General features: G+C 34.5%; 1 protein-coding gene across 1 annotated transcript in view; it reads right to left on the reverse strand.

Moving 5' to 3' along the window:
- Window positions 1-14,552, reverse strand: part of LOC113056333 (AT-rich interactive domain-containing protein 5B-like) — a 105,778-nt gene extending 91,226 nt beyond the window's left edge. Inside the window, exons 1-3 of the mRNA XM_026223013.1 lie at window positions 14,486-14,552; window positions 13,982-14,236; window positions 1,988-2,222 (exon numbers count right to left, since the gene is read on the reverse strand). Coding sequence (XP_026078798.1) covers window positions 1,988-2,222; window positions 13,982-14,236; window positions 14,486-14,506 — 511 coding nt within the window. The 5' untranslated portion in view covers window positions 14,507-14,552. The remainder of the gene's footprint in view (window positions 1-1,987; window positions 2,223-13,981; window positions 14,237-14,485) is intronic.
- Between the last annotated feature and the right edge of the window lie 1,683 nt (window positions 14,553-16,235).

Consider the following 16,235-nt stretch of genomic DNA (forward strand, 5'->3'; position numbering starts at 1 on the left):
TGGAACAACTGCCCTTCTGAATAATCCAAATAGACAGAATGGTTCTGTGCTAGAATATTATTACATTATCACAATACACAAAGAAATAATAAGGTTGCAGGACTGACAGCAAATAAATCACAGATCTTTTTATGCAGCTATTGATTGTCATTCGCAGCTGTAGCCTGCACATAAGATACAGTGACAAAGCATCCATTATTGATTCTTCCATCTCATTGGAACCTCATACATCAGGCCACTTGAGAGCATGTTCACCTCCACGCTTCTGGACAAAGCCGTATGCAAATTCCAGTAACTGGCATAGCAAACAGATCTATCCACTAGTGCTGCATAATTATTATATCCACCAAATTGAAAGGAGTGATATGTATATTTAGCCCTTCAATGGCTTTTAACCGGCTTGAGAACTTATTGAAATGCTATGCACTGAAAATGGATTCTTTAGGATTCTGCAATCAGACTCTGTTTGTTAGAAAGACAGAGTCTGCAGAATCGTGGTAGTCCCTGGTTGGCCTTTCTGACTGCTTAGGCTAGGCAATATAGCAAACAAAAATATCTTGATATTTTTCTGCCTTCACATGTTCATCTATATATCTATATGATATGTATTTGCACTTTTCGTTAAAGAAATAATTTATTTGGTAGCCAAGCAGATACAAAATAGAAGATTTAATTTGTAAATAAGGCATGTTTTTAATTACACAAAGATTATATATATATATATATATACACATTTTGGACTTTTAAAACTTATGAAAGGTTTCTATGATTTCATAGGCATTTATGATTTCTCTCTTCTGGGAAAACAGACCGAAATATTGATGATTCATCCTGTGACTAAAAAGCATTACCAAGTAACATAATGTTTACAACTTGATTTGATCAACTAAATCTATTTAAAAAATGAGTCCTTAAATATGTCCTGCCCAAATTTCCTGTTTCACCATGAAAAAACAACATAAAAAAACCCCTGTGTACCTCAAGCAATTTCTTAACACTTTTTTTCTTAAGACAATTAAGAAAGAAAGCCAAATTAGCCTAAAGACACTTAATAAAAAGCATGAATATGTTCGTTATGACCCAGTCCAAGCCAGCAGATATTTGCAAAACAGGAACGCAGCCAAAATGACACATTTATAAGGTTGTAAATGCACTCAGTGCTCTATATACACACACACACACACACTGGTAAAGAACTCTTGGATTACAAAGGTTGCAAATATAACAACTCATGTGATATCACTCAAGATGTGTTAACGGCTAATAAAAGAAACATATGCTATTTATATCCTTGATAACACAAAATAGAGCAAGAACCTTTTTCGTTTAGTTAACAAGCACATAGGTATTTCTGTTTAAAATACACAAAATATACTAAGTATGAGCAAATGTTTCATTTTTGATAGCCAAAACTGAGCCCAAGCTAAAAACTAAACATGCAACGCTTCGATAAATCAGATCCTTACTGAGTGATCACACTGGTTGTGATCCGTCTGCACATTAATGAGCATTTATACACCATATTGTTCCCAGTTAATGAGAGACACAAACAACCAAAGAAGGAAAAAGCGTGGAGGGAGATGAATGCAGGGGCGACACCCTGCCTGTTTAAACAAGTGTCAAACTCAAACACTCTCTTGTTGTGTCTTGTACAATCACTTAAGTTTCTACTCACCGAAAAATATAAGTTTGACGCTCATAAAGAAAAACATTCGAGCTGTGTTATTATCAAGGACTGCAGGCAGTTAGTCATGTTATTTTCTCGAATGTCACTTGAACACATACGTGAAGTGCCTTAATGTGATTTGTGCAATTACATGCTTTCAATATATGCCGTGTGTCTTCGCTCATGTTCTTTACAGAGGAAATAACTGCAATAAAGGATACTGCCATAATCAAACCATTACTTAGTCTTACTGTACGGATCGTGTGAATGGTGTCATGTGCCAAACAGGGACTGTGAGGAATGAGAAATCACGCTGTATACCGAGTTCAACCTTCTCTTTGAGGACGTCCTTGAAGTTGAGGCCGCTGTTGAGTGTGGACTCTCTGTATTTGTGGAGCACTTCTGTCTGGCCGTTCTTGCCGAGCTCCTTCAGCACGGTGGGTTTCAGAGGTGTGGCCTTCAGACCCTTGCTCCAACTCGACACATCCGCCACCATCCATTTCACCAGATCCTCCAACTTCACTATGACTTTCTCAGAGACGGCGATAACTTCATCCTGTCCAGAGAGATATGCAAAGTGAGGAAGGGTAGAGGTATAGTGGCAAAACCAGGCAAAACACTCTTAAAATATCAGATAATTTGAACTTTGCTTTTAGCTTATAAAATACACAATTAAAGGGATAGTTCACCCAAAAATGAAAATTCTGTCATTAATTACTCATATCGTTCATAACTCATAAGACCTTCGTTCATCTTTGGAGTGCCAACTGAGATATTTTTGATTCAATCTGAGGGCACTCTGACCCTCCATAGACAGCAATGATATTACCACGATAAACGCACAGAAACATAGTAAGGACATCAGCAAAATAGTCCATGTGACATCAGGAGTTGAACCATAATTTTCTTAAGCTGCGAGAATGCTTTTTTTAGCGCAAAGAATAATAATAATTTATTCAGTAGTTCTTCTACATCATTTTGGAGAGTACCCAGTGTAATGAGTGTTGTTTATATTGCATGCTAAACATGAATAATGCTCATTACGTTGATTACATTCTGTGGTACTCTCCGAAATGGTGGAAGACGGTTACTTGGAGAGAAGAATTGCTAAATAACGTTACTATTGTTTTCTTTGCACACAAAAAGTATTCTCATAGCTTCTGAAATTATGGTTGAACCGCTGATGTCACATAGACTGTTTTACCAATGTCCTTGCTACGTTTCTGTGCATTGATCGTGGTAATATCATTGTTGTCTATGGAGGGTCAGAGAGCTCTCAGATTCCAATAAAAATATCTTAATTTGTGTTCTGAAAATGAACAAAGGTCTTACGAATTTAGAACGACATAAGGGTGAGTAATTAATGACAGATTTTTTATTTTTGGGTGAGTTAACCCTTCAAGGTTTTTTGTTGTTGTTGTTGTTGTTTTGAAAAATTATACAATCCAAAAGTTTGGGGTAAACAAGATTTGAATTTTTTTATTTAAGGATGCATTAAAATTAACAGTGAAGACATTTATAATGTTACAAATGATTTCTACATAAAATATTCAAAAATAATGCTGTTTGTTTTTCACCACAATATTAAGCAGCAAAAACTGTTTTCAACTATTATAAGAACAATAATAATTGTATATATATATATATATACATATATATATATATACATATATATATACATATATACACACACACACACACACACACACACACACAACATGAAATCAGCATATTAGAATGATTTCTGAAGGATCATGTGACACTGAAGACTGGAGTAATGATGCTGAAAATTCAGCTTTGCGTCACAGGAATAAATTATATTTTAAATGGTAATATTTCATGATATGAAATAAATGCAGCCTATTTTCTATTTTATTTATTTTTAAAAAATAGTGAAAATAATAAAAACTTGACCATTATTGCATATTAAAACTTAATTAGGAAAATAATGATTAAGATAAAAATGTTGGTAACACATTACAATAAGGTTCTTTAGCTAACATACTTTAGTAAACATTAATTAAGAATGAAAAATATGTCTGCAACATTTATTAATCTTAGTTCATGCACTGTGAATTAACATGAATTAGCATATTTTCATTAGTTAACATTAACAAAGATTAATAAATATAATAAATAATAAATGTGTTGTTTAATGTTCATATGTTAACTAACATTTACTACTGGAAACTTGTGTTACTAAAATGCTATTAATTTTTGCTTCATGGATACACCACACAAAATCTTTAGGGTTATTAAACTAGAACTTTTCTTGAAAAATGTACTATTTTTTTTCTAAACCATCATGAATACAGAGTACACATTTCCTGTCACATGAGTTTTAAACTAGGTTCATTTTTCTTTAATGTAATGACCCATTACAAAATATTTTACTCCACACAAACAAACTAATTTCATTACTTGCAAAATTCCATTGTGGACAGCCGTAAAGATCGGATTTGAAAAACAATTCATTATTGGGTTCAATGTACACAGCCTAATGCAAAAGACAAAAAGCACAGCCCCAACCAGAGCGGCATTTCTTCTTTCGAACATATATCTTGCACAGGTTGTAATTCAAAATGTTGTAATTTGGAGTGCAATTCCATTTGAATGAATCAAGGCACTAAGGCATTACAATGACTTCGCCAAGCAGTCTTGCTTGCTTTATATATTTAAAAAAGTTAAGAAAGAGCTTTGCTTGTGACCTGGCACACAATAACACAACGGTCCAGTTATACAGGGAATCTGGGGAACAGATGCGTTCATATTTGGCAGAGCACTGGATCAGGCACTTTTGACAAACTCCACTGCATGGTTCAGCATGCTGAGAAAATTCACTGAATGCTTCCTCCACATTATTTGGCTAAGTTTCCCAAGTTTGACCCAATAACAGCAAGCACAGATCAGAGGGAATACCTGCACTGCAACACTAGAATATAGTGCTACATTCTGCCGGATATGCAGGCAGCACCAACTTTCTGCTGAACAGACCATGTCTAATTATGTCCTCTTTAAGTAGGGCTGTTTCTTTTTAGGTTTCAGATTTTTTTTCTTGGTTCCATAGAATAGGTCCCATTGTCACACTGTCAAGCAAACAATTTCTCTCTCGCACAGACAGAGTGATGGGACAAAAATGGAACTTTACTTCAGTGTACTTAACTGCACCATATGAAAAGGTTTATGAAATTACAAAGAGGTACAAGGTCAAGGGGCTTTGGCTTTAATAAAAGCCACGAATGAAAGGATATGAACGCGTTATCTATGATTTCCTTGCAACGGGACATGTATGCATTCCTCTATGTTTGCATAGCATTCCATTGCCATGTAGAATACTACAAGTGAAACCAGTGGAAACTCAACTGGTGTGTCACGGCCTACAAATGGAAAAGCAAGAAGCATAAAAAGAAAGTGAAAAAAAAAGCTATATATAAACAATAATATTTTATGTTATTTTGCTATCCTAACTATCCACCATGATATAGCTGATTTAAGTATATAACAGTGCATAGTTGGGTTAGAATAATTTAATAAAATAACACACACAAAATGTAATTCAAATAAAAATGTAAATAAATGAAATAATAAACAAATGAATAAATGTGTTTAAAAAGAAAGATATACATAAAATAAAAAATTAAATGTAAAAAAATAAAAATAGATAAACACCAGTTCAAAAAATACAACAATAAATATAAATACAATAATTATAAAAAATTAAAAAAGATTATAAAACAAATTCAATTACAATAAAATTAAATGAAAAATAATAAAATAAAAAAAATATTTACTTTTAATTTTGGTACTTTTGACATTTAAATTTTGGTTTTAAATGTCAACTATAATTTAAAAACTGGTTCCTGAAGCAGATCTATTTGAGAACCACTAATTTAAATGACCTTTTTTCATCCACAACGGGTTTAAATAGAAAACGGCTGCACGCCTCCAAATGTTTTCAGCAGAAAAATGAATCTAGCCTCTCCATAATGACCATCTGAGCACAGAGGCATCTATTTTCACACATAAAACTAAGTGGGTCAATCACTGTTAATCCTGATGGCGACACCGCAAACTTTACAATGAAATCATGTGCCCTGCTCCACCGTTTTGAAGCTCTGACTGCGCCTCACAGCTTTGACTGAAATATTGCTTCATTGCGTAAATTCATTTAGGAGGAAACAAATGGAAAAAAACTTAAAAAACTGAACAGACTGCATTTCTCTTCTATTATTAGGTGATGTTATGAGAAAGATCAATCAAAGGCTTTTACAGATTAAAGTTTGGATTTGCACTCGCCTTCTTTTTATTACACTTTAAAGGTCTTTCAGAAGCAGAACGAAGGGTTGCAGACAGCGAAGTCATGCTGAGCTCGTCTCACTCCGATGATTCAGGGGTCAGCTCAAGAATTCCCCAGGTCACCGCAGATTTGTACACCTGCTTGCATGTCGATTTAATTATTGACCTGCTAATGTGAATAAAGGGACTTGCAGATTCTTATGAAGTCTAGTTATAAGTTAAATCAAGAACTCAGCTTGAATAACTGACTCACTCTGAGCTCAAACTAGAAACTAGGACTAGGCGATACAACTTAGAAAAAAATTTAAATTCTGATTTTTTTCTATTTATATGGGCACAACATTTTAATACAAAAAAATATGGCATGAGGCAAATCGGTAAATGTTTTTAATTAATCAATTAATCAAACCTTAAATATCTCAAATTCAGTTCTAAAATGGGAGATATTAAAATATCCTTGTCTAAATTCTTTCATACGCACAAACTAATGGCACACTCTTTAGAAAACATAATAATAATCAAATAAATTATCAACATCAGAATCATTGTGAAAAATATACTGCAAATATTCAAAAGCGATCCAAGCTTATTGTAATTCCCATCAAGAAATCTTGTGTTAATCCATTCGTCCATTTATGAAAACACCCAGAAATTCTCTTAATACCATTTAATATTGGATGTGCATAATTATTATGCATGTAAACAACAGCTAATGCTTAATTCCACATAGCTAACGTTGTTGTACAAACTTGTTTACATTTACTAATATTCTTATCACAATCAAAGCACACTTAAACCTAGGAGTCAATGTTACGAACGCAATCTTACAGCCTTTATTAATTATTAATTAATTTTGTTATATCATGGTAATAGAATATAAATCACAACAAAACCATTTTCTCTGTAAATCAAACACTAAAAACTTTTCTTAGATAGTCTAGTGAAATAAACACTTTATATCAATTGATTATTTCGTTTATTTTTACAATGAATAAACTAGACTGTACTAGCATTAGCATTAGCCAGCTAGTACAAAAGATCACTTGAATTAATACATCTGATTGCTCTCTTTAGGTAAACTTTAACAGAAGTTAAGCTTGAACTTAACGCCATTGACGTCACAAGTTCCCCTGTTTAAACATAAATTGTCACCGTTTATTTTCTCATCTCAAAACTCCAGTGTTGCATTAAACGTCTGTTTTGGACATTCACACTGAAGACGAGCCCCGTGGCTCCATCCTGCTGCAATTAGCAGTCGCTGTCAAAGAGGCATTAACTGATTCAGAAATAACTTGCAGATGTGTAACTGAAATCTCTCCTGAATCTAATTCAGTTCCTTTTACAACAAGCCAACACCAGCCGTTTGTTTGAGTGAGTCCAGCGGCGCTCCGATTGGACGTGGAAGTGCAGCGCTGCTTCAGAATGGGCCGCTCTGAAATATGATGACACCGCTTTACAAAATTAAACCCATTTGTCATGAAACGCGAGAGCTTTGAGAGACAATAGAAATGTTTGTTAGTTATGCTCGGATGAAGGTTAAAGAAAAACATGAAATATCAATGTCAGCCACACACTAGGGTTAAAAAGTTCAAATAATCATGTTTTAACAAACCAAGAATGACTATTTTAGCTGGAATTTTGTCCGATTTAATATTTTTGGCAGCAGTTCTTTGAAAAAGATTAATTTAGAGATGAAAAGAGGCGTTGTGAACTATGTTGTGCTTTATCAGGGCGTTATACTGCCACCACGGTGAAAGTTCCAAGAAGTTGTGTCCGTAAATTCACCATCAGTCTCCATAACTGACTAAATTATTCTTGTATACAAATCAACCGTACAATATATTTCAAGACCATTCAAAATAACCCACTGTGAGCAGTTAATGTTGCTTATTCTGCATAACCCAAAGTTTTTTTTGTGTGTGTGATAGTTTAGAGCAGGTGTGTCAAACTCAATTCCTGGAGGGAGTTTAGCTCCAACGCTGCTCCAACACACATACCATGTAGCTTTCAAATAAGCCTGAAGGACTTGATTAGTTGGATCAGGTGTGTTTAATTAGAGTTGAATCTAAACTCTGCAGGGCTCAAGCGCTCCAGGAATTGCGTGTGACACCCCTGCTTTAGAGCGATAAAAGGTTTAAGGTGAAGATCTACTTTCACTGTAAGGTGCGGCCAGTCAAACTTCGGCAAAATTTTGCACGTTAAAATAAAACAGTCTATTGTCAGTAGCGCATATATGAAGCACAGCTCAGACACACAAGTCACATTTAAACTAAGCAGCTTTCTATTGGTCAACACAGCGAACCGGCATTTCCAATTTAAACCAGTTGCGAAATCCATATGGGGAAATCTTTCAGCCTCTCGCGCAAATTCCAAATTGTATAAACAGAAAATGTGACTGGCTTTTTTTTTTCTTCTTAACATACTGCTAAATATCTCCTTTTACATTACTGGCTAAAAGTTAGTGATAGTTACGATGGTTTTAAAAGATTTTGATACATTTATGCTAATCAAGGCTGCATTTATTTGATCAAAAATACAATAAAAATATTTATTAAATATTATTAACATTTTTTTTTACTTTATTCCTGTGATGGCTAAGCTTTCACAGGTATCCAGTATTCAGTGTCACATGGTCCTTCAGAAATCATTATAATATGCTGATTTGGTATAATATATATAGGTGAAGTATCTCTTTAAAACCTTGTCACTGCCTAGTCAATTATGAAAATATATAGTTTTGCACATCCCTAACGTGAACCGCCACGGGAAAGTAAACAACATGTTCCGGAATGTTACCTACAAGAGGAGTGCTGATTTAATTTGAACTATGAATATGTCTTAGGGATTCAAACACAAACATGGACCGATGCCAGGCAGCAGAGCTGTGTCTGGATCGCTGCCACACGCTTCCTGCGCAACTCTGAATCTTCAGGTTTGTAATTCAAATAACAGCTGAAAGAAGCAACTAATAAGACATTAGCGCCCTTCCCTGGATCCTTTCAAGCTCCTGGCACTCAAAAAAAAGAAAAAAAAAGGACTTTTGCAAGAATATTTGCACACACTGCTATTATCTTTACTTGCATGGTTAATGAATGCACAGTACTGGAGGTTTCGTATGGATATGCAAACTGTTAGACAAAGTGTATAGTGCTTGCTGGAATCTGATATGGAATCTATTTATAAAGCACCAACCCATTTAGTTCTGCTCTTACGTCACATAAATGCTATTCAAGAGTATTCACACAGCCTTAAAACCTCGTTCTCTCTCACACACACACACACACACACTACAACAATGATATTACGAGCTAAGGGATTCTAGAGCAACTGGGTCCAATTAAAGACTGAAAAACTGTGAGAGCAGCGCTGAGCTCTTGCCAAAAGAATTCCTCCCTAAAAAAATGACACATATTTTCTGTGAAATACAATCACAAATGAAATATTGGCTATGGTAGGGAGTATTCTGGATCTTTATCTCTTGAAAGGAAAAAAAAAAACATTTTCTGCTCTAGGACAGATTAAATGAGATGAAAGACAAGAGGAAATATAATTAGAAACAAACAGATCCGCGTGAAGCCGAGCCGAACGCCAGTGCTACAGAGTACAGTAAGACTGTACGTCCAAGAATTTGTTGGCCCAGAAGGGCAAAAAAAAGTCGATTCAAAAAAGCAAAAATTGCATGTCTTCACAGGAGTGTTATGTTGCCCTCTCTAGGCACAAACTCTAAGTGTTAAATTCTATGGGCTGGCAGCCAGAAAGAGATCACTGCAGGCCTGTTGCTGTTTCAGCCACTGCTATCCTTCTAATGAATGACTAACCTCAGCCAGAGGGGAAATTACATCACCTGGGTGTAGAAACAAAAAGGCAACTGCAGAGTGGCCCTGTTTTATCACACAAGAGTACTCGCATACCTTCCTGTTTGCATACACACGCTCGCTAAACATTAGCACATTGCCAGTCGTGTTATGTAAAAGTCTTTGCTGAGCATTCAAATAAGACTGAATGTTGATCTACAGTTCAACGGTTTAGATTCAAGACTTGTCAGATCAGTGGATCTCCAATGGTTTTGTTTCGAGATTTTAAAATAGACATCAAGCGGCAGCACAACAGGACCAAAACCGTTTAGCATAAACAATGTCAGACTGAAGTATTTATTTTTATTTATTAATAATAGATTAATTAATAATAATAAAATAATAATAAATATGCATAAAAATAATAATTATTATATATCTTTTTATTATATTATTATATTGTAATGTTATTATATATATATATATATATATATATATATATATATATATATATATATATATAATAGAAATAACAAAAATTTAATATATAAAATAGATAAAAATAATTTTTAATATTTTTAATTTAGAATTAAATAATTGTAATTAATAGTATACAATTCGGTAAAAACTAACCAATAATAACTGCTTACACCAATGTAGTCAGAGGCAAGTCTTTATTATTATATATATATATATATATATATATATATATATATATATATATATATATATATATATATATATATATATATATATATATATATATATAAAACTAAACAACAAAAATATTTATACATACATTTTATATTTATTTTATTTTAAACTGTGTGTTTTCTAAATTTAACAATATAAAATATTTACAATAAAAAGAAATAAACAATATAAAATATTTACATATTAATTTTTTTACATCAAACAAACCAATAACAACAGCGCACACCAGTGTAGTCCGGGTCGTATATTTAGGTGACAGAATTTGCATGAAAAAAAAAAATAATATGGGAAGCATTTTCTCTGACATTTTAAAAGTTGATCATCTGATTTAGTTTTCTACACTAATTTCACTCAATGAAATGCTATGTTTTATTATTTTCATTTATAATGTTTTTACACACTCTTTGCGAACAGAACTGTGAACCATTTCTGGGTCATGACCCATCAACTGAGGACCACTGATGTCGACTCTTCTCGTAAATAGAAAACATGTTTATTATTGTACCATTAACAAAGCAAAGTGCAACCTCTACAAATGTATGACAATTTCTTTGATATTGATTACCTTTATCAGTGGTAAGTCGGGTTATTCGCTGCAAATGCAAATGTAATTTAATTGGACAATCTGCTGAGTGCATCTGAGGCTGCGAACTGGTGAAGCTCACATTACTGCAGGTGCTTTGGCTGACACTTAATCACATTGTTATTTAAATTCACCATGTCTCGTTTAGCAACTACACTGGAAATCCACAAAAGGATGGCAAACATTCTTCACTTTTTGCACAATACTTGTAAGGACATGTGTATAACAACTACACTCCATACTCAATATTACTGCAAATAAGATGCACACAACACTGCAGAGTGTTTAAATTAACACTTTTACACAACATTAACTAATTTTACAACCCTATTCTCTGACAAAGCTGGATTTATTTTGGAACTGACATGCTTCTGTTAGTCAGCCAATAAGACAGTTTAAAGGGATAGTTCTCCCAAAAATGAACATTTTGTCTTCACGCATGCATCCTCAAATTAAAAGATTTATTCATCTCTTTCTTCTTCTGTTTTAAATAATGTTTGTAACCAAAACAGCTACTGACAGCCATTGAATACCACAGTCATTTTTTTTCTCCATACTATGGATGTCAATGGCTGGCAGAAATGTGAGTTACCAGCATTCTTCAAAATATCTTATTTTACAAACCTGCATGAGTTTTATTCTTCTGCTGAACACAGATTAAGATATTTTGAAGAATGCTACAACCAAAAAGTAGAAGGTAGCCATTGACTTCCATAGTATTTTTTCCACACTGTGGAAGTCAGTAGCTACCCAGCAATTATTTGGTTACAAGCATCCTTCAAAATATCTTCTTTTGCAAACCTGCATGAGATTCTTTCTTCTGTTGAACACAAAATTAAATATTTTAAAGAATGTTGGTTACCAAACAGTTGACGGTAGCCATTGACTTCCATAGTATTCAATAGAGTTTTCAGTTTTGGATCAACTGTCCCTGATTAGTATTGTTAGTATGTTATATTTTATTACTCCCAAAAATGACTAATAGCTAACAAAATGCCCCATATTCTCAAAACTGTAAAGTGTACCTAAGAGCAGAGCATTGTTCTTGGATAGTTATCCTATCTCCCAGGCCGTTTCAAGATCAGCAGTCATGAATGCGTAATAAATTTGAAAAGCAAATAATTGGCATTGCTGCTGAGTGGGGGAAGGGAGGGAGGCCGGTGGCAAGTTGGAAAGAGGACATGGCTCTGATCAACTGAACAAACAGTGCATTAAATCTAATGCTTTTCCTCAATAACACCTCGTTACATTGTGTAAACACCATGTTTTCAAGGTTGATGCTGGCAACGGTGTATGTTTCCACCAAATATCGATAATAATTCAGCAAAGTAACCTTGGCATTTCAGCAGGGCTTCAAACAGAACCTGTTGATTATTTTGAAAAGGCTATTTGATCCTCCACTCCACGGGGGAAGGACAGTAGAACAGTGGAGGTTCACACACAACAGATTGTCTTTTTGTATTTGGGATCGGTGATTACATGAGCAGTGCAAGATAAAACAGGTACAGACCTTGTTACATTACCCATGTAAGACCGCAGCTGTGCTGCTTTGTTAAAACAGCAGTTGCAACACAATTACTAGAGCACAATGGTTGGAAAAGCGTTACATTACACTGTCTACACTGTTGTATCAAAACTTACTTTATGTGTAGTCAAATCTAATATTAGTTATTTAGTAACAGTAATATATAGATAAAGTGATCATGTTCTTTTATATTATTTTAAATAGTTATTAATTCATATCAGAACTAGAAAAACTATAAACGCTCTGTATTTAACAGAAAACGACTGGTCATGAACTATGTTCATTTGAATATTTTATTGTGTTGTTTGTATAAATTATTTGCATAACATTTGCAATGCATGACATTTATAGTTTGCTTGATATATGTGCCTATATATGTATAATAATGAGAAATTATTAGTTATTATTATTACATTAAAAAACATTTTAGAGATGTAGCATAATAATGGTTTAGTTATCATATAAAAAATTAGCCAAATTAATCTGTAATATTTATGACTTTAATGCTCAGCTAAGGTAAAAATAGCTATAAAATATAGTACCGTACAATATCACATATTATTATTATTATAAGTAAAAAATAAAGTCAATAAAATATTAACATAAAAAACATCATCATCATCAACAAAAAAAAACTGTAATATTTATAAGACTCAACATATCATATCATTTAAGCCTTACTTACACAATGCACAGCAGCATAAACAAACACTGTAAAGGAACAATGTGTCAGCGCATCAAAGGGTTAAATCCCCAGAAACAACATTTTTTTTTCTGTCGGGCAAACACATCTCAGCTTATGTGGAATGTGAAATGAGGCTGCAGCACTTTGACATGATAACCTTCATAAATGCCACTCGCTCCCTTTAAGGCACAGCAGCTGCTTGATCAGCGCGCCGTTATTTGTTATTAATCAATTCCCATTGATATCAGTTCGCATCGCGCTCTTCAAACGTCTGCCCTCCATATTCGCCAGCATACGCCATATATCATTAGCGCCGCTCAGCAACAGCTCATCAGAAGCAACACTATTTTATCAGCTATCAGCAGATCGCGACGCCGCAACGAGGCGCTTCAGTCGTTCTCAGTTTCCGCACTATTGTGTATCAGATAAAACAAGCAAAACACTGATGTGACAACTTCACACAATGGCATCATTCTCATCGTCGCACGCTGTTTGAACTGCAAGCGCTAAACGCTCGTATGCAAATGAGCCGAGGTGAAATTAACACAAGGGTCCACTATGACTGCATTTCTATAATTAAACGCGATGCATTAGATGTCTTGTGATCAGACAGCGCGCGGAATAGATGCGATGCAAAGCCACGCGCGGCTCATATTTCATCCATACCACAATAAACACATCGCGGAGGGACATGGAAAGCAGGAAAACGAGAAATTACCTCTCCGTGAGTGACACTTCTGCCCTGGGGGGTATCTTCTGGGAGAAAATAAAGTTTGGAGCTGGATAGAAGTTGCTTGGTTGTCCTTTCCTCCCATAAGAGCTGTAGCTCTGCTATGCAGACGGGTTCCCCTGCTTTACATCTGACCAAGAAAAAATCACCCAGGGACAGAATCCTCGCTTTGCCTTCAAGGTGAAATCTAAACGCCTTGTAGAAAATGTAAGGTCCGTGCAAACCACAAGGTGAGCCTACCCACTGCGGAAACACAAATAAACATGCCATATTTATATTCAGCAGCACACAGACACATTTTATATAACAGACGCGACCAACGCGTTCCAGCTGATCACATGATAAATCACATTAGATAGAAATATGAATAATAAAATATTAACTTTTGCAGTAAAGTTTCTTCCGATGATGTCTTATCGTATCATATGACTAGATGCGCGCGAGTGATAAATTCATTAGAGGCAGAAATGAAAGCGGAGTGGCTGATATTACCAGGAGTGAGTTGGGCTCCATCTCGTCGCTCTGAATTGATTAAACTCAAACATTCTCTCCAAACTTGTTGGCTTGAATGGATCACCGCAGGTCCTGGAAGAGCAAAATATCAACGCGCTCGTCAACGCGACGACCTCCAATATGAAACCGACGCGGTGCGAAATAAACTCACTTAAAATGTCCGGAATTGATGTCTAATATTTTTTCAACTCATAGTATTTCATTTACGCTCATTTTGCTACATTTTAGACCACCGCGTATTCATATTAAATTCGCGAATGCGAATCGAGCCTCGCTCAAGTGCGGTCTCTCAGCCCCTCGAAGTAGTTTTACAAAATCCCACTTCCTCTTTCGACGAAAACCTGGCAGTGATAATGAAAAAGCTGAAACTGTAAACACGGATTATATATTAGCCGATTTTTAGACATAAAACAAACGGCGGTATTTGAAAATATGCGCGTTTATTGTTATATGTGTCTGTCAGGACCCGTGTAAAGGAGGTTTGTATGAGCGTACCGAAACATTTCCTGCAGAGATTCTTCCTTTTATTTCTCGAATGCATTTACAGTATTATCATTTAATATAATCATTATACCAATGCAGTCATATTAACGCGTGTGAAGGAGGCTGGATATGGCGGGATGTTATCGGGATTGTTACAACCCAGAAGCGTCTTTATGATCGCAAACGCTGTTGAATTGTATCAAGCGCGTGTAAACGCGACTAATGGAAACATTGTAATATCGTCCTTTGAATTGTTGCCATTATGGCCGCTGTGATTTGATCACGGTCCTTGGTAGTGCTAAAAAAAAACAATAAGACGCCCCTGTCGTGTGCTTTAGGCGAATACATGTGATGGTAAGAAATGCGTTTGTTTGCTGAGAGAAATCAAACGTCTTATAAAGCGATCAAACTCTTGATAAAGAGCTTAGTCCGCGCTAATGTTATTAAAATTAAAGTCGTGGGGCCGATTTTAAGGAACGATTTAACTGAGCTTTCACACAGTGAATACGAATGTAAACTAGATCTGTCTATTTTAGGCATATATCGATGCTAGGGAGGTTTTGCTCATATGCCATTTGTACGGTGTACATTTGCCGTATTTCGTAATGTATGGCTGTGCCCTTAAAGTTGTAGCATATGGCCTAAATTACAGGATGTTACATTTACGTCAGCTATTTTTATGTCTTTATGCAATGTTTTATCTCCAGTCACGAGGGGCAGCTGGTGATTGTGGATGTGATGCTTCATATAACAGCTTAACCCAAATGAACTGAGCATACTTTAAAGTGATTTGGTACATTTGAATCATAAGACATTATCTAGTTTTAGGGGCGGGGTTATTATTCAGAAGAACTTGGTGAAAACTATTAATAGAATATATAGGTGCCAATAATATATATATATATATATATTTATATATATATATATATATATATATATATATATATATATATATATATATATATATATATATTTTTTTTTTTTTTTTTTTTGTGTGTTTGTGTATGTATTTATGTATGCATAGCAACGCAGATTTTTGTATGATAATGAAATCTAAATAATAATAATGATGATTATTATTAATAGGAATAACTAATACGTCTTATTAAAATACATCAATAATAACAATTGATAATTAATTGTAAATAAATAAACATTAATAATTCATTAACACATTGTATGCATGAATGTGTATGCATAAAACCAACAATATTTACACACACACACACACACACACACACACACA

This window comes from Carassius auratus, chromosome 37 (assembly GCF_003368295.1).
Source record: "Carassius auratus strain Wakin chromosome 37, ASM336829v1, whole genome shotgun sequence".
Taxonomy (NCBI): Eukaryota; Metazoa; Chordata; class Actinopteri; order Cypriniformes; family Cyprinidae; genus Carassius; species Carassius auratus.